Source organism: Triticum dicoccoides, chromosome 6A (genome assembly GCF_002162155.2).
Source record: "Triticum dicoccoides isolate Atlit2015 ecotype Zavitan chromosome 6A, WEW_v2.0, whole genome shotgun sequence".
Taxonomy (NCBI): domain Eukaryota; kingdom Viridiplantae; phylum Streptophyta; class Magnoliopsida; order Poales; family Poaceae; genus Triticum; species Triticum dicoccoides.
The window spans coordinates 10,559,323-10,579,654 of NC_041390.1; the positions used below are offsets into that span (position 1 = coordinate 10,559,323).

Below are 20,332 nucleotides of genomic sequence, written 5' to 3' on the forward strand. Positions count from 1 at the left end.
ATAGCCATAGCCACCTCCATCATCATCACAACAGCATTCATCCCCAAGTTCGCCACACCTTGTAATCGTGTATCGCATCGGGCAATTATTGTAATACCATATTATCAATCATTCATTCATGTTGATGTGTTCTTCAATGGTTTCTTCTTGCAATCTGATCGCTAAGTGTGAGTGATTCGGTAAGGTCATGGGTTGAGGCATAGCCCTACAACCCTATGTAATTGTTGGAGGGGTCAATGGAAGTACTTTGAATTCAGGTCCCGTATGTGTGAAATAAACTTATCTTCTAATTATCTATTGTCTTGTCCGCGTTCTTCGTCCCTGCAGGTACCTAGAATCATAGAGATCGAGCAACGAAGGGGCTAAGGGAAGGAAGACCGTGAAGTGCTATTTTGAACACCCGGTGATAGGAGGGTTAGTATGGTAGCATGGATCATTTCACTGAGGATACAACATGTGTAGTCATTAAACGTCCAATGCTTTTGTCTGAGTCTATCTTAACTATCGAGGCAACCCCACGCGATGGATAGGACCTTTGGTTGGACAACTCACTCTTGATGCAGGGCGCGTTTCGGTCCAGACGTTATTTGGACACATCCTTCAATTGGATACGTCGCAAGCACATCTTGACGGGTATCTTCCAAGACACAAATTAATATCACAATGATCTCATTCGTCAATATACGGTGAATCAAGTCCTCATACCCATGTCTATTTTTGCTATAAGTTTCGCACCAAACTGACCATCGCGTACAAGTTTTATAGGACTGTCGGTGTATTTACCTCTTCCTAAAATCATGCAAAATAGTGAGTCCTCTCCCTAAGTTCGGCGAGAACCATTGGGGATTCTACCGCGAGCTGCACGAAGCCATCGGTTAGCACAACGTCCTTGAAATTCTGAATCATCGCAATGAAGCCGATACACCGTGCCTTGAGCTCGGCGCAGTTGTGCGTCTCGGCCAAGCGTAGCATGTCGACGACCGAGTCGACAGAGACACGGTGCTCAGCAGCCTATGGGTGCACTCGAGCTTGAGGCCGTCAAGCGCGAACCGGTCGGCCGCGGCGAGGAGACGTTCCAACACCTCCATGTTGGGGGGCTCGCCGTCGGCGTCGTCCGGCAGGGTGTCGGTGTAGATGAACCGGAGCATTGCTCCAAAGGTCTCGGGCTCGATGTCCTCCAGAGCGATGGGGAAGGAGGACGAGGAGGACTCGAGCATGCCGCCGAAGAGCTGCGCCTCTGCGCGGTGGGCGCGGAAGGTCTCGCCGGCGACCTCAAAGGCGACGTCGGTCCAGGCACCACGGTCGAGCAGGCGGCCGAGCTGGTTCGACAAGGAAGCGTCTCGCGCAACCGTGACCCTCCACATGACAGTCATGTCGTTGACGTTGAATTGGGTGTCGGCGGGGATGAACTCAGGAAACCCGCGGGGACTCCTAAAACCGCGGTCGTCCGGCGAGTAGACGTGCACGCATTGGTTGTGGTGGGACGGTGGCGACGATCCGTCGCCGTGCACGGCGAAGGCGTCGAAGGTGGCCATCACGGCATGCGTCGGATGGCTCACGAGCTCGAGGTAGATGGAGGCGAAGCGGGTACGCGTGGAGCGTCCCCGTACGGGTAGCCAGCAGTGGCCGCCGACGGTGGCCATCGGCGAGTAGACGCGGACCAGGCCCTGGCCCATGGCTCGGTGGCTGTGTGCCTTGGAGCTGATCTCGAACGCCATGAAACCAGAGCTCGACATTGCCGATGGACGGATTGATGCGCTGCGCAGAACCGTGGTGCCTCCGTCGGAATAAATAGGTGGCTTAGCACGCTTGAAATCACAACCGGCTTGATGGAATTTGGAAACACAATAGCACGCCGGTTCAGCATGATTATGGCAAAGACGAACCATTGATGGATTTCTAATCCGTACAGGGTTAGGTAGCTGTTTCTTCCAAGATGACTTATTGTTCCGAACCATTTACTGAGCCTCCTGGTTAAGTTTGCGTGTATATTAGGAAAAATGCAAATCCTATAATCAGGAGTTTCTCTGGCAAAAAATGAGCTCAACAGGCCATGCAAGTCCAACCTACATCGATCAGGTCATTCATGGGAAGAAACAGAAGGTAAAACGAACAGAAGACGTTTCAATCCAAAAAAACAGGTCATCCTGTGTGTTCGCTTGCTGGCTCTGTGCTCTTGACTGTGGGTTCCATGAGACCGCGCCCAGGTTATGTAAAACGGGACAGCACCGTTCTGTGCATTATTCAAGAACTCGACAAGAATAGGCTTCATCCTCCTAACTTTACAGCAACATTGTGGTCGGGTTCTCGATGTAGCCCTTGAACGCTTTCAGGAATTCCGCCCCAATTGCACCTACAGATAAACATCATTATTTGTTGAGTTCCCGCCCACATTTCAACTGGCTCACGATTTATATTTCACAAAAGATTAAGAGCGTACCATCAATAACCCTGTGATCGCAGCTCATTGTTACTGACATGTAGGAACCAAACTCGTACTGACCATCCGCGCTGCCTGGTATCACCCTCTTCTCAGCTGCTCAAAAAAAAGTATCAGGTAAGCACTGAATAAATCCCTATGGGAGGACTAAGGACATCACAAAATGAATAATGGATCAAAGTAGCAGAAACTAGATCTAACTATGCTACAAAGTAGAATACAGAAACAAAAAGCACAGAACATTAGGACAATGTTCAAGTCCTGCCTACAGAACTAACTGAAGGTTACTCAGAAGTAAGAACGGACTAGGATATAGAATGCCAAAGTAAAGGATCATGCAATTGTCTAGGTCAATGTACTGGGCTTCCAATAGCAGGTTCTGGTAAAAGGTCGACAGGACTATGTTATCCATAACAATGGTAAAATACTGACAAATGCCAAACTGTTATGTACACAATGCAAACTAAGTAGCAACAGCATTTTTGTGGCCAACGTACTGGTAGTACATGACGAAAGTGTAACACGGCTTCTTACCAGAACCAATGGCCAAGATTGCTGACTGAGGAGGATTTATAATAGCACAGAACTGTTTAATTCCAAAAGGACCTCCCAAGTTTGATACTGTGAACGTGCCACCCTGAAACAGAGAACGAAAATGGTCAATGAAAAATGTTGTTGATTTCATACTTATCATCTACTATGCGATAAATACCTCGTAATCTTGTGGTTTTAAGCTGTTATCCCTTGCTCTTTGAGCCAACTGCTTCACCTCCTCACCGATTGTACCAAGTCCCTTCTTGTCTGCATCCTGCACCACAAGTAATAAGTTAAGAGAACGGGGCAAAATGCACAAAACCGAACTAGCTAGCTTTGACTAGCTTACCCTAACTACTGGAACAAACAATCCATGCTCAGTTTGTACAGCTACATTTATGTTCACATTGTGGTATCTGCATGAGATGTACATTTGTCATATCACATTTCTTGCCAATATAATTTGAGTGATAGGTATAAATGCTCCGTAGGAACTCACTGGCGAATAAAATCATTCATCCAAGAACTGTTGCACTCAGGGACCTTTCGAAGAGCCAAGGCTGCAGCCTGCGCAGAACGTAGAGGTAAATTTAAAACTGGAGATCACAGAATCCACATGAGCCCTATACGACTTACAAGGCAACAATGTACGTATAAGAACCGGTGAGTACCTTTATAACAAGGTTGTTAATTGATATCTTCTTTCCACCAGATGCTTCCTGCAGTGGGTTCAGTTCCCCTCGTAACCTGTAGCACAACAAAATGAAAAACTCTTCTTTAGACAAAAGTTCGGTACTAAAATTATCCACTGCAAGTTTTACAAAATCAGGCCTGAAACATACTTGATAAGTTTGTCGACACGTGTGTCAACTGTCAAGTAGTAATGTGGGATGGTTTGTTTAGAAGCTAGGAGGCGGTTTGCAGTAACCTGAAAAGAATAAGAGTTAAAACACTACAAGGCAGATAGGATCAACGAAAAAAAGTCTCAGCGGCATTTTTCAATGCTGAAACAGGGTAAAAATAGAAACTGGCACTGAGCTCTGGGTTAATAGGTTAGTCCCAAAAATGATATAAAAGTGTATAATAAAGCCCATAAACATTCAAAACAGTAGATAATATAGCATGGAGCAATCAAAAATTATAGATACGTTGGAGACGTATCACGCACCAGCCCATTAGGGGTTGGTTCCCACGCCACTTCAGCCCATGGGGCCCTCCGGGATAGGTGGCCCCACCCGGTGGACCCCCGGGACCCTTCTGGTGGTCCTGGTACAATACCGGTGACCCCCGAAACTCTCCCGGTGGCCGAAACTGGACTTCCTATATATAAATCTTTACCTCCGGGCCATTCCGGAACTCCTCGTGACGTCCCGGATCTCATCCGGGACTCCGAACAACTTTCAGTTAACCGCATACTAATATCTCTACAACTCTAGTGTCACCGAACCTTAAGTGTGTAGACCCTACGGGTTCGGGAGACACGTAGACATGATCGAGATAACTCTCCGGTCAATAACCAACAGCGGGATCTGGATACCCATGTTGGCTCCCACATGCTCCACGATAATCTCATCGAATGAATCACGATGTCGAGGATTCAATCAATCCCGTATTTAATTCCCTTTGTCTATCAGTATGATACTTGCCCGAGATTCGATCATCGGTATACCGATACCTTGTTCAATCTCGTTACGGCAAGTCTGTTTACTCGTTCCTGTAACACACCATCCCGTGAACAACTTCTTGTTCACATTGAGCTCATTATGATGATGTCCTACCGAGTGGGCCCAGAGATACCTCTCCGTCATACGGAGTGATAAATCTCAGTCTCGATTCGTGCCAACCCAACAGATACTTTCGGGGATACCCGTAGTGTACATTTATAGCCACCTAGTTATGTTGTGACGTTTGGCACACCCAAAGTACACTTACGATATCCGAGAGTTGCACAATCTCATGGTCTAAGGAAAGGATACTCGACATTAGAAAAGCTTTAGCAGACGAACTACACGATCTTGTGCTATGCTTAGGATTGGGTCTTGTCCATCACATCATTATCCTAATGATGTGATCCCGTTATAAGTGACATCCTATGTCCATGGTTAGGAAACCGTAACCATCTATTGATCAACGAGCTAGTCAACTAGAGGCTCACTAGGGACATGTTGTGGTCTATGTATTTACACATGTATTACGATTTCTAGATAACACAATTATAGCATGAACAATAGACAATTATCATGAACAAGGAAATATAATAATAACCATTTTATTATTGCCTCTAGGGCATATTTCCAACAGTCTCCCACTTGCACTAGAGTCAATAACCTAGTTACATTGTGATGAATCGAACACCCATAGAGTTCTGGTGTTGACCATGCTTTGCACGTGGAAGAGGTTTAGTCAACGGATCTGCGACATTCAGGTCCGTATGCACTTTACAAATCTCTATGTCTCCATCTTGAACATTATCATGAATGGAGTTGAAGCGACGCTTGATATGCCGGTCTTCTTGTGAAACCTGGGCTCCTTGGCAAGGGCAATAACTCCAGTGTTGTCACAAAAGAGAGTCATTGGGCCCGACGCATTGGGAATAACTCCTAGGTCGGTAATGAACTCCTTCATCCAGATTGCTTCATGTGCTGCCTTCGAGGCTGCCATGTACTCTGCTTCACATGTAGATCCCGCCATGACGCTTTGCTTGCAACTGCACCAGCTGACTGCCCCACCATTCAAAATATACACGTATCCGGTTTGTGACTTGGAGTCATCCAGATCTGTGTCGAAGCTAGCATCAACATAACCCTTTACGACGAGCTCTTCATCACCTCCATAAACGAGAAACATATCCTTAGTCCTTTTCAGGTACTTCAGAATATTCTTGACCGTTGTCCAGTGTTCCATGTCGGGATTACTTTGGTACCTTCCCACCAAACTTACGGCAAGGTTTACATCAGGTCTGGTACACAACATGGCATACATAATAGACCCTATGGCCGAGGCATAGGGGATGACACTCATCTTTTCTCTATCTTCTGCCGTGGTCGGGCATTGAGCCGTGCTCAGTCTCACACCTTGCAATACAGGCAAGAACCCCTTCTTGGACTGATCCATATTGAACTTCTTCAATATCTTGTCAAGGTACATGCTTTGTGAAAGACCAATGAGGCGTCTTGATCTATCTCTATAGATCTTGATGCCTAATATGTAAGCAGCTTCTCCAAGGTCCTTCATTGAAAAACACTTATTCAAGTAGGCCTTTATGCTTTCCAAGAGTTCTATATCATTTCCCATCAAAAGTATGTCATCCACATATAATATGAGAAATGTTGTAGAGCTCTCACTCACTTTCTTGTAAACACAAGCTTCTCCATAAATCTGCGTAAACCCAAACGCTTTGATCATCTCATCAAAACGAATGTTCCAACTCCGAGATGCTTGCACCAGCCCATAGATCGAGCGTTGGAGCTTGCATACCTTGTCAGGGTTCTTAGGATCGACAAAACCTTCCAGATGCATCATATACAATTCTTCCTTAAGGAAACCATGAAGGAATGCCGTTTTGACGTCCATTTGCCATATCTCATAATCATAGAATGTGGCAATTGCTAACATGATTCGGACAGACTTCAGCTTCGCTACGGGTGAGGTCTCATCGTAGTCAACCCCTTGAGCTTGTCGATAACCCTTAGCGACAAGCCGAGCCTTATAGATGGTTACATTACCATCCGCGTCTGTCTTCTTCTTAAAGATCCATTTATTTTCTATGGCTCGCCGATCATCGGGCAAGTCAGTCAAAGTCCATACTTCGTTTTCATACATGGATCCTATCTCGGATTTCATGGCTTCAAGCCATTTGTCAGAATCCGGGCCTGCCATCGCTTCTTCATAGTTTGAAGGTTCACCATTGTCTAACAACATGATTTCCAGGACAGGGTTGCCGTACCACTCTGGTGCGGAACGTGTCCTTGTGGACCTATGAAGTTCAGTAGCAACTTGATCTGAAGTTTCATGATCATCATCATTAACTTCCTCTCTAGTCGGTGCAGGCACCATAGAAACATTTTCTTGAGCTGCGCTACTCTCCGGTTCAAGAGGCAATACTTCATCAAGTTCTACTTTCCTCCCACTTACTTCTTTCGAGAGAAACTCTTTCTCTAGAAAGGATCCATTCTTGGCAACAAAGATCTTGCCTTCGGATCTGAGGTAGAAGGTATACCCAATAGTTTCCTTAGGGTATCCTATGAAGACGCATTTTTCCGATTTGGGTTCGAGCTTTTCAGGTTGAAGTTTCTTGACATAAGCATCGCATCCCCAAACTTTCAGAAACGACAGCTTAGGTTTCTTCCCAAACCACAATTCATACGGTGTCGTCTCAACGGATTTCGACGGAGCCCTATTTAAAGTGAATGTGGCAGTCTCTATAGCATAACCTCAAAATGATAGCGGTAGATCGGTCAGAGACATCATAGATCGCACCATATCCAATAGAGTGCGATTACGACGTTCGGACACACCATTACGCTGAGGTGTTCCAGGCGGCATGAGTTGTGAAACAATTCCATATTTCCTTAAGTGCGTGCCAAATTCGTGACTCAAATATTCCCCTCCATGATCTGATCGTAAGAACTTTATTTTCCTGTCACGTTGATTCTCAACCTCACTCTGAAATTCCTTGAACTTTTCAAAGGTCTCAGACTTGTGTTTCATCAAGTAGACATGCCAATATCTACTGAAGTCATCAGTGAGGGTGAGGACATAACGATAACCACCACGAGCCTCAACACTCATCGGACCGCACACATCGGTATGTATGATTTCCAATAAGTTGGTTGCTCGCTCCAGTGTTCCGGAGAACGGAGTCTTGGTCATTTTTCCCATGAGGCATGGTTCGCACGTGTCAAATGATTCATAATCAAGAGACTCCAAAAGTCCATCTGCATGGAGTTTCTTCATGCGTTTGAAACCAATGTAACCAAGGCAGCAGTGCCACAAGTATGTGGGACTATCATTGTCAACCTTACATCTTTTGGCATTCACACTATGAATATGTGTAACATCACGCTCGAGATTAAATAAGAATAAACCATTAACCAGCGGGGCATGATCATAAAACATGTCTCTCATATAAATAGAACAACCATTATTCTCAGATTTAAATGAGTAGCCATCTCACATTAAACGAGATCCAGATACAATGTTCATGCTCAAAGCTGGTACTAAATAATAATTATTGAGGTTTAAAACTAATCCCATAGGTAAATGTAGAGGTAGTGTGCCAACGGCGATCACATCGACATTGGAACCATTCGCGACGCGCATCGTCACCTCGTCCTTCACTAGTCTCCGCTTATTCCGCAGCTCCTGTTTTGAGTTACAAATATGAGCAACTGCACCGGTATCAAATACCCAGGAGCTACTACGAGCGCTGGTTAGGTACACATCAATAACATGTATATCACATATACGTTTGGTATTGCCGGCCTTCTTATGCGCTAAGTACTTGGGGCAGTTCCGCTTCCAGTGACCGTTTCCCTTGCAATAAAAGCACTCAGTCTCAGGCTTGGGTCCATGCTTTGGCTTCTTCCCGGTGACTGGCTTACCGGGCGCGGCAACTCCCTTGTTGTCCTTCTTGAAGTTCTTCTTACCCTTGCCTTTCTTGACCTTAGTGGTTTTATTCACCATCAACACTTGATGTTCCTTTTTGATCTCCACCTCCGCTGATTTCAGTATTGAATATACCTCAGGAATGGTCTTTTCCATCCCCTGCATATTGAAGTTCATCACAAAGCTCTTGTAGCTAGGTGGGAGCGACTGAAGGATTCTGTCAATGACGGCATCATCCGGGAGATTAACTGCCAGCTGAGATAAGCGGTTGTGCAACCCAGACATTTTGAGTATGTGCTCGCTGACAGAACTATTCTCCTCCATCTTACAACTATAGAACTTGTTGGAGACTTCATATCTCTCGACCCGGGCATGAGCTTGGAAAACCATTTTCAGCTCTTGGAACATCTCATATGCTCCGTGCTGCTCAAAACGCTTTTGGAGCCCCGGTTCTAAGCTGTAAAGCATGCCGCACTGAACCAAGGAGTAATCATCACTATGCGACTGCCAGGCGTTCATAACGTCTTGAGTTGCTGGGAAAACAGGTGCATCACCTAGCGGTGCTTCAAGGACATATGCTTTCTTGGCAGCTATGAGGATAATCCTCAGGTTACGGATCCAGACCGTGTAGTTGCTACCATCGTCTTTCAGCTTGGTTTTCTCTAGGAACGCGTTGAAGTTGAGGGCAACATTAGCATGGGTCATTTGATCTACAAGACATATTGCAAAGTTTTGGACTATGTTCATGATAATTAAGTTTATCTAATCAAATTATTTAATGAACTCCCACTCAGATAGACATCCCTCTAGTCCTCTAAGTGATACATGATCCGAGTCAACTAGGCCGTGTCCGATCATCACGTGAGACGGACTAGTCATCATCGGTGAACATCTTCATGTTGATCGTATCTTCTATATGACTCATGTTCAACCTTTCGGTCTTCCGTGTTCCGAGGCCATGTCTGTACATGCTTGGCTCGTCAAGTCAACCTAAGTGTATTGCGTGTGTAAATCTGGCTTACGCCCGTTGTATGCGAACGTTAGAACCTATCACACCCGATCATCATGTGGTGCTTCGGAACAACGGACCTTAGCAACGGTGCACAGTTAGGGGGAACACAATTCTTGATATTTTAATGAGGGATCATCTTATTTATGATACTGTCATTCTAAGCAAATAAGATGTAAAAACATGATAAACATCACATGCAATCAAATAGTGAAATGATATGGCCAATATCATTTTGCTCCTTTTGATCTCCATCTTCGGGGCGCCATGATTATCATCGTCACTGGCATGACACCATGATCTCCGTCATCATGATCTCCATCATTGTGTCTTCATGAAGTTGTCTCGCCAACTATTACTTCTACTACTATAGCTAACAGTTAGCAATAAAGTAAAGTAATTACATGGCATTTTCATTGACACGCAGGTCATACAATAAATTAAGACAACTCCTATGGCTCCTGCCGGTTGTCATACTCATCGACATGCAAGTCGTGATTCCTATTAGAAGAACATGATCAATCTCATACATCACATATATCATTCATCACATCCTTTTGGCCATATCACATCACACGGCATATGCTGCAAGAACAAGTTAGACGTCCTCTAATTGTTGTTGCAAATTTTTACGTGGCTGCTATAGGTTTCTAGCAAGAACGTTTCTTACCTACACCAAAACCACAACGTGATATGCCAATTTCTATTTACCCTTCAAAAGGACCCTTTTCATCGAATCCGATCCGACTAAAGTGGGAGAGACAGACACCCGCTAGCCATCTTATGCAACTAGTGCATGTCAGTCGGTGGAACCTGTCTCACGTAAGTGTACGTGTAAGGTCGGTCCGGGCCGCTTCATCCCACGATGTCGCCGAATCAAGATAAGACTAGTAACGCCAAGTAAATTGACAAAATCGACGCCCACAACAACTTGTGTTCTACTCGTGCATAGAAACTACGCATAGACCTAGCTCATGATGCCACTGTTGGGGATCGTAGCAGAATTTAAAATTTTCTACGCATCACCAAGATCAATCTATGGAGTCATCTAGCAACGAGAGAGAGAGGAGTGCATCTACATACCCTTGTAGATCGCGAGCGGAAGCGTTCAAGAGAACGGGGTTGATGGAGTCGTACTCGTCGTGATCCAAATCACCGATGATCCTAGCGCCGAACGGACGGCACCTCCGCGTTTAACACACGTATGGAGCAGAGACGTCTCCTCCTTCTTGATCCGGCAGGGGGGAGGAGAAGTTGATGAAGATCCAGCAGCACGGCGGCGTGGTGGTGGAAGCAGCGGGATTCTAGCAGGACTTCGCCAAGCGCTACTGGGAGGAAGAGGTGCCACGGGAGGGAGAGGGAGAAGCCAGGGCTTAGGGTGCGGCTGCCCTCCCTCCCCTCCACTATATATAGGGGCTAGGGGGCACATGCCCCCTTGGAGATCCCATCTACAGGGGGGGCCCTCGGGGCGGCGGCCCCTTTAGGGTTTCCAACCAGGGGGCGCATGCCCCCTCGGGGGCAATGGCCCCCTAGGGTTTCCAACCCTAGGCTCCTTGGGCCCTTGGGTGGGGCGCACCAGCCCACCAGGGGCTGGTTCCCACGCCACTTCAGCCCATGGGGCCCTCCGGGATAGGTGGCCCCACCCAGTGGACCCCCGGGACCACAACTCTCCCGGTGGCCGAAACTGGACTTCCTATATATAAATATTTACCTCCGGACCATTCCGGAACTCCTCGTGACATCCGGGATCTCATCCGGGACTCCGAACAACTTTCTATTAACCGCATACTAATATCTCTACAACTCTAGCATCACCGAACCTTAAGTGTGTAGACCCTACGGGTTCGGGAGACACGTAGACATGACCGAGACAACTCTCCAGTCAATAACCAACAGCGGGATCTGGATACCCATGTTGGCTCCCACATGCTCCACGATAATATCATCGAATGAACCACGATGTCAAGGATTCAATCAATCATGTATACAATTCCCTTTGTCTATCGGTATGATACTTGCCCGAGATTCGATCATCGGTATACCGATACCTTGTTCAATCTCGTTACGGCAAGTCTCTTTACTCGTTCCCATAACACATCATCCCGTGAACAAATCCTTGATCACATTGAGCTCATTATGTTGATGTCCTACCGAGTGGGCCCAGAGATACCTCTCCGTCATAAGGAGTGACAAATCCCAGTCTCGATTCGTGCCAACCCAACAGATACTTTCGGGGATACCCGTAGTGTACCTTTATAGCCACCAAATTACGTTGTGACGTTTGGCACACCCAAAGTACGCTTACGGTATCCGGGAGTTGCACAATCTCATGGTCTAAGGAAAGGATACTTAGGATTGGGTCTTGTCCATCAGATCATTACCCTAATGATGTCATCCCGTTATCAGTGAGATCGTATGTCCATGGTTAGGAAACCGTAACCATCTATTGATCAACGAGCTAGTCAACTAGAGGCTCACTAGGGACATGTTGTGGTCTATGTATTCACACATGTATTACGATTTCCGGATAACACAATTATAGCATGAACAATAGACATTATGTTGTAACTCAAGACGTAAATGACTCGCTCACAATTAATATTTTTTGGGAGTTTCTGTATTTATAGGAATAGAGGCTCGCGACGGCAGAGTAAAAGTTCTAGATTACTTTTCGAGGGGGGGTTGTATTTATAGAAACTAGCACAAATGCCCGTGCGTTGCAACGGGAGAAACAAACTCACACGCCGAACATGACTCAAAGACCCATGCAGGCCCACATCCTCTACCCCAGCCATGTAATTGCTTATCGTCCTTCCACCCTCAGTGGTCGTGGTATCCACCTGATCACAATGCACCCGAACATATGCCAAGGCGATGAGTTCAAGCATTACACGACACACTTGTCATTGAACCGCGCTAGCATAGTGAAATGTTTAAAACTAATCTCGTTGACCTAGACATGAGGGCCGCCTTGCGCGAGCTACACCATGCACCTGGTCCATATGTACACCGACCCTCATATGCCCTCTCGCTTCTGAATCAATGTTACAGACTCGCCCTCTCGCTTCTGAATCAATGTTACAGACTTGTTTCATTGGAGGGGGTGGGGGATGGTCCGCACGTGTCCATGCATCCTTCAAGGAAAGGTCATGTGCTTCACTGTGGAGCAAACACCACATTCTGAGTCCTCATACGTCGGATAGCCGTGGATGATCACATGTCACCACCAAGCAGCATGAGAGGTAGACGGTGAGGGTTAACCCTTTCCAGCCGCCACCATCGATCCACATCTAGCTACTCATCCGATCCGATTCGTCGCAACCTGATTGAACAGCAATAATAATAACAAAATGGTTAAAGCGTTCAAAGCAGTAAACCCAAGGGATGGAGAGGTGCACGGTCAGGGTTAGCCATTTCTTCGCTTTCAATTCGACTTTGATTCCGACTTGATGTGTATAGTATTGTACGTACACACTGATAACGTATTTTCTTTTTGCTCTTGAGAATTAAGAAAAATACTAAACCAAAACATTAATTTTTACAGGTACACATACACATCTACGTACAGATACCAAGCCAGTGGCAGTGATACAAATCAAAGAGTTCCTAATCAACTGTCCTGAGCGCAAAGCAGCCTCACCTTTCGCACACCATGGTGAACCAGACTCACTTTTCTTTGATATCCATCAATGTCGTGATCGATTCCTACAATATCCTATGAACTTCCAAGACAAAACCAAACCCTGTGTAAATGTTTCTTTCGTGGAATATAATAGCAAATGAGATCACGAGAAGATGTGCTACTAAACTGCACCGATAAACAAAGACGGTATCCACTGTAGTGCATGGTATTAGACATGCTCTTTATAAACTCTCATCTAAATTATTTCTCATAGCTAGTGAGGCAAGATTGGGTCAATCGATTCGCAGATAGCATATATATCTCCAGTCCTATAGCATTCAACATCTAACGTTTCTGCGCCTGAATCATATCGGTCACAATCCAGAAAAGTTTCAGAAATTGTCCATTGCTGAAGAACAGCATGCGGATTTAGTTACTGAAATTCTTTCACTACATTGCAGAATCATCCACAAGCAATCAACCAAGCGTTGTAGTCATTGGCAGGTCGATTAGTAGGTAATCTGATGATCTAATATGGCGTATAATCTGGGTGGGACCATGAAAACTTCTCAAGAGAAGTAGTATAGTTGAAACATCAGAATAGACATGAGAAGAACATTACACTTTCATACATCAGACAACTACAACAATAGCTTGACTGAGTTAGTCAAGCACATGTTAAGTTTGTTGTTTTGACAGCAAGCCTACACAAAGAGTAAGAGGCGCAGGATCATAGTAGGCATGGTTATTAACAAAGCAGAAACAACATGATTTATTTAACCATAAATTGGAATTTTCACCACAACAGCTATATAATTTCTCCAACAGCATACATATAGCAAAGCTTTCACACCTATGAGACCTGGGAACACACTGTAAAACCTGACCAAGTACTGTGTTACCAGAAAAACAAAATCCTTGCCGTTGTCACACTTTTCAAACTTGTAAGATTGCTAACCTTTCGGGTTATTCCTCTGGTTGGATGCTAGTCAAATCTTCGATTGAAATTTTCCGCTAAGCTAAAAAACAACAGAAATAATATATAAAATACAATGTAGAGTTCCACAATATCTGAATCAACCTAGTGTGTGCTTGAAAGGGGGGTACATTTGAAAAATAAGGAAGCAACAACCAAGTGTTAAACTACAACCAATTTATCTCCAGACAAATAAATTAGTAAGCTCGGATTCATACAAAAAAATTATTGGCTATGTTCTGTAAGCTGTTTTCTGCCAAGAAAAAGTGTGAGAGTTTCAGCATTGTTTCAAAACTGTAATTGATCAGCGGAAAGTTCACTGCATAATTAGGATGCAGAGATGATGCTGATTAGTGCATGTCCGTACTGATTGTACCTGGCTACAGTACATTGGTAGTACCAATGGATACCCATAATACCAATCATGGGTGACATTGGATTCTGACTAATTGCTGAAGTTTGCCTGGAAGTGCAATGGAGTACTTTACCCAATTGATACAACATTTGGTTAAGCCTATCAATATGAAAATTAATAGTGCATACCAAGCAGCAGTTCTAAATTCAGCAGTCAAAGAAAGTGTTTAGACATGCTAAATTAAGTATGCGCACTTTATTTCTTAGCGTACACGCTAATTAGACCGAAGCGCGCGTGTCGTGCAACATCCACCGTAACGATAACTGGTCCACGTGCTTCGCAGGCCCTCGCTCCTCTGCGGAAAAATAATAGTAACATGTTACGGCCAGCACACACTAATTAACATAGCGCGACCATGCATGGGAACATCGCCCAGCCCGACTGTTAGTTCCTATCATCAGTAATTGTGCATGTAGGAAGTAGTAGTATGGTTTAGTTTAGCCCTTGTATAGTAGCATGATTCAGTTTAGCCCTTGCCTATAGACCTAAATCAAATTTGGAACAGACAGGATAACAGATGTAAACTCGATCAAAGGGTCTATCGAATTTTCAGAGATGTGTTTTATCAGACAACAAACAAGCAGTCTGCAATAACTTTGCTAATCATGAAAATAAGAAATCTTATATATGTTCTTCATCGAGCTTCCTTTTGCATCAAGGTTTCTGCATGCCACAGTAGTAAAATCAGGTCAGGGCAAATTCTAAATATAAGAAACAGCAGAATATCCAGTGCTATTTTACTATTGACAAAACCATCAAAATTTCATAAGCCAGTTTATTCGAAGATTACTAATTTAGGCTGCTTGCACTTTGGTTGCTCACAAAATATGAACTGGCTCCACTGCCTTGTAAATTTCAAATTATTTTCAATATAAGCATAACATCCATGGTTCAGTTACCAAAGATAGTATATAGACCTGACCTAAATTTTTTTCGAAATATATCCAGTTTCTCATAGAGAACGCACCTAAGTTCTTTTTGCAAGGCCATGTCCACATACAATTTCTCAAGCTTCTGAACCCCGAGTTTCCTGTCTTGTAATTCTTTGTAGGTGGAAGCTGTTTTCTGACATACATATTGTGGCTAAATATTGATTAACCCTGGTTGAATACATAGTAATGATCGTAAGTCATTACAGAGAAAAAAAAGTATGTAGAAAAATAAAGTTCAGTAGTAAAGAAAAAAAGAGATATACTTGTACTAATTGTACTTTGAGAGGATGAGTTTGATGATGAACACATGGGACTCACACATCGGATTAATCGAGCTCAAGGAGCGGGCGGGCCACCTCCTTAATCACCGCCGCCACCTTCGTCTTCAAGTCTGCCTCCGCTCAGCCCACAAGCTCCACCCCCTTCCACCGCTGGCACCAGCGTAAACAGTTCCGTCCCGCCGCGACGCACACAACCACCACTATCTTCCCCATAGCCGTGCCTAGATCCCAACCAAGGATTGATCAATCAGCCCCGAATCTCTCACACGAATTTTGTTTTGGATCTGAGAGACCCGCTTGAATCGGTGGAGATCCTTGATAGAGGGCGGGATGGGGTAGGGCAGAGCGGACGGCAGCGAGGTAGGACGGAGGAGGCTGGGCAACCGCATACATGGGGCGGCGGCGTGGGGGCTGCGCATGATGGGAGAGAGGTGGCTAGAAGAGGAGGAGAACGTGACCCTGTCCTAAGGATGGCAGTTTTACCCATGGGCACGGGTACCCGCGGGTACCGTACCTGCATGGGTAGGGTATGGGTAGACTTTTATACCCATGGGTAGTACCCACACCCTACCCGTTAAGTCATGGGTAGGGTACGAGTATAGCCTTGTACCCGCGGGTATACCCATACCCTGCCCGGTTGTGAACTAATGTTAACATATTGTCAATTAGTCATGTGACTCATCTACTCCTATTGACTTATGAGTATGTTTGTGATTTTTATATTTTGAGAGTGGTCATGTACACATCTGCCTTGTTATTGAGCTGAGATAACTGATATTTTTGTCAAATGTGCTATCACTGAGTGTAAAATTGTGAACAGTTTATGTACTATTTGTTCTACCCGCTGGGTACCCAATGGGTACGGGTACCCGTCGGGTATGGGTATGGATAAAGTTTCATACCCATGGGTACGGGTATGGGCAGAATTTTGTACCTACTGACTATACGGGTATGGGTATGGCATTGCTCTACCCTGCCCATACCCTACCCATTGACATCCTTACCTTGTCACGTGTGCGTGCGGGATCGACGGCCCAATCACAGATTTCTCATCCCCAAATTAGTACCACCTCGTTTATATTACGATTTTGTCCATGCAAATTATAAAAGCTTATTATGACATGAGAAAAAACATATTCTCACGGTGAACCCGACAAAGTCAATCAGTGCTTTATTATTAGGGAGAGATTTGCAATGTTGGATTCCCATTAGGGGGAGTCCCAAGGGCCCCACAAGCTCACATGGCGCGTGATTGCTTGTATCTGCATTGGTATTTCCCCGAAGAGGAGTGGATGATGCAGCACAACAAAGGTAAGTATCTCTCTTAGTTATGAAATCAAGTTTATCAATCCAGTAGGATAACCAAGCAACACTATGTAAACAGCACCTGCACACATACCACAAAAACTTGCAACCCAACGTGTAAGAGGGGTTGTCAATCCCTCCTCGGTATTGAGATAGATTAAATTGTATGAGATTTGATAAATAGATCTAACTAAAACACAAAATAAAATAAATAAATAAAAATTGCAGCAATGGGTAAACAAATTATTGACCTGGGGGCGTAGTTTTCACTAGAGGCTTCTCTCGAGAAAATAGCATACAATGGGTAAACAAATTATTGTTGGGCAATTGATAGAAAAGCAAATAATCATGACGATATCCAAGGCAATGATCATGTACATGGCATCACGTCCAATATTAGTAGACCGAAACGGTTCTACATCTATTACTATTACTCCACACATCGACTACTATCCAGCATGCATCTAGTGTATTCAGTTCGTGGAAAAATGGAGTAACGCAATAAGAACGATCACATGATGTAAACAAGATCTATTCATGTAGGAATAGGCCCTATCTTTTTATCCTTAATAGCAATGATACATGCGTGTCATGTCTCTTTCTATCACTGAGATTGAGCACCGCAAGATCGAACTCATCACAAAGCACCTCTTCCCATGGCAAGAAAAATCAATCTAGTTGGCCGAACCAAACCAAAATTTCGGAGAAGAAATACGAGGCTATAACAATCATGCATAAAAGAGTTCAGCAAAGACTCAAATAATATTCATGGATAGAATTGATCATAACGCACAATTCATCGAATCCCAACAAACACACTACAAAAAGTCATTACATCAAATAGATCTCCAAGAACATCAAGGAGAACATTGTATTGAAGATCAAAAAGAGAGAAGAAGCCATCGGCTACTAGCTACGGACCCATAGGTTTGTGGTAAACTACTCACGCATCATCCGAGGGAAACAAAGATGATGGAGAACTCCTCAGTGATCGTTGACCCATCCGACAGAGTGCCGAAAAGGCCTCTAGATTAGATATCATGCTTCTGGAACTTGCGGTGGCGGAAATTGTTTTCTCTCGACTCCCGTAGGGTTTTGGGATTTTAGAGTATTTATAGAGACAGAGGTCGGTGGAGTGGGTGCCTGTGGGCTCCACTACCCACCAGGCCGTGCCCTGGTGCCTAGTGGGCCCCATAGGCCCCCTCTGGTGCACTTCTTGGGCCTCCTAGGTGTCTTCTGGGCAGAAAAAATTCTCCAAAAAGTTTTGTGGCATTTGGACTCCGTTTGGTATTGATATTCTGCGAAGTAAAAAAATAGCAAAAAACAGCAAGTGGCACTGGGCACTATGTCAATAGGTTGGTCCCAAAAAAATATAAAGTTGCTAGTAAATGAATATAAAACATCCAAAGTTGATAATATAACAGCATGAAACAATAAAAAATCATAGATACATTCAAGACGTATAAGTGTGCCCTAGGGTGGCGTGCCCCCTGAGCTTGTGGGCCCCCTAGGCACCTTCTGGCTCCCCCTTGAAGCTTCCTGGGTCTCTTTCTGTCGGTTGAGAAGGACACCTATGGGATCACAGAATCCCTACTACGGTTAGCGGGGCGCGGGGTCATGAGAAGAGTGGATCTAACAGGTAGCACACGGTTCGTTTATCCAGGTTCGGGCCGCGAGGATGCGTAAAACCCTACTCCTGCTTTGGTGGATTGTATATTTGTGTTCTTGAGCTAGCTATGGGGCGTGAGGAGCTCCAAAAAGCCGAATCCTCCTTCTGGTCGCCCCGGGCCTCCTTTTATAGAAAAAGGGGTTGCCACAGTGGCATACAGGAGGTGGAAAGGGTACAGCGATGCGAGGTTATCCCTCGCATTACATGACAAGGCGCATTTAATGCGTCTTGCTTAAGTGTCCTTGCTTTATCGGGGACGGGGGGAGAGATATGTCTCGTCCGTCGCCGCTCCTTCTTGTGTCGACACGCGCCCTGGCTAGCGATGCCTGCGATGCCACGTAGGTAGGCAGGCAGGTGAAGTGGCGCAGTGGTGGGTCTTCACGAAGATCTGCATGCCGCCACGCAGGTGCCTGCCCAGCTGGTTGGGTCGGCAGCTGCATGCATGCGGTGGTGGAGGTTTAGTCGGCGTGGGCCTGATGGTGGCCCTGCGGGTGGCCCCGGCAAGGGCCTTGCCGGGGCGCCCGCTGTCATCCCCGGCGAGGCGCTTGCCGGGGGCCTTGTGGTCTTCCTCGGCTGGGATCCTGCCAAGGGTTGTCGTCTCCTTAGTGCGTATCTGATCTTGAATGTCTTCACAAAGATCTGCATGCCGCCACGGGGGTGTCTCCCGAATCTTTGCCCTTTGGGGGCAGTGGACTCAAGGGTGATTTGCTCCGTAGGCGCGGGACGAGTCGCCGCGGCAAGGGTCTTGCCAGGGCTGCTGGCAAGGATCTTGCCGGGGGACTCTGCTTCGTCCCCTTTGCTCTTTGTGGTATTGGCCTTGGCGTCGTAGTTCTCTTGAGCTTCGGTCTTACCCTGGCTCACCTCCCTTGCCTTGCTTGGTGTGGCGGTGCCCGTGGCTCAGACTGCCCGTGCACAGTTATAGGGGTACAAAAAGTGTACCCCTCTTTTTGTACACCGACAGTTTCCTTCCATAAAAAATAGTCGTAAATTTTTATTGTGGTTGACTTTGTTTGGTATGCTTTTTCTGCCAAATGAAAAATATTTTTAAAAATAGGAACTTGCACTGGGCACTATATTAATATGTTAGTCCATAAAAATGTTATAAAAGTGCATCAAAACCATACAAGATTGATGTAGATATAGAATGAATACTTCATAAATTATAGATACATTCGAGACGTGTCAATTCCCATGTGCAATTCCTTTTGCTTCGCCATGCTTTAAAAAATCCTGTGGTGAGATATATTGGTATCCCTGTGAGTCAAACACATGCTTACTATACCAGTCTTTGTGTTACCGGTTTTGTTCTTTTTTCTCATTCTCGTATTTTGGCATCCACATGAACAAATCATGTTGTGTCTAGCCAGACAATGATGGATACTGTCACACCTAGAGGGCCCTAAGACTATCTCTCCTCATTGTAGGAGCAAATCGCCTATTACACCTAGAGATATATCTAGTCCATCATCATAAGTTTTTCATAAACCTATAAGTTGTTGTTATGATCACCCTATTACAGTTGACGTTAGAACAACTGAAAAG

At 45.1% G+C, this 20,332-nt stretch overlaps 1 protein-coding gene across 1 annotated transcript; it reads right to left on the reverse strand.

Annotated features, from left to right (window-relative positions):
* Positions 1-1,971: 1,971 nt before the first annotated feature.
* Positions 1,972-16,336, reverse strand: LOC119315467 (dihydrolipoyllysine-residue acetyltransferase component 3 of pyruvate dehydrogenase complex, mitochondrial-like). The gene is made up of 9 exons (XM_037590092.1): positions 16,331-16,336; positions 3,817-3,926; positions 3,646-3,721; positions 3,474-3,541; positions 3,324-3,390; positions 3,153-3,248; positions 2,975-3,077; positions 2,441-2,536; positions 1,972-2,353 (listed from the first exon to the last, which is right to left on the reverse strand). The coding sequence occupies exons 1-9, from the start codon at positions 16,334-16,336 to the stop codon at positions 2,283-2,285; spliced, it is 693 nt and encodes a 230-aa protein (XP_037445989.1). The 3' UTR covers positions 1,972-2,282.
* Positions 16,337-20,332: the final 3,996 nt, after the last annotated feature.

Excerpts from the sequence above, each read along its gene's own strand:
- LOC119315467 (XM_037590092.1), bottom strand. Across the intron at positions 3,722-3,816 it reads CGTGTCGACAAACTTATCAA|GTTACGAGGGGAACTGAACC; the intron begins GTATGTTTCAGG and ends GTTGTGCTACAG. Across the intron at positions 3,391-3,473 it reads ATGAATGATTTTATTCGCCA|ATACCACAATGTGAACATAA; the intron begins GTGAGTTCCTAC and ends CATCTCATGCAG.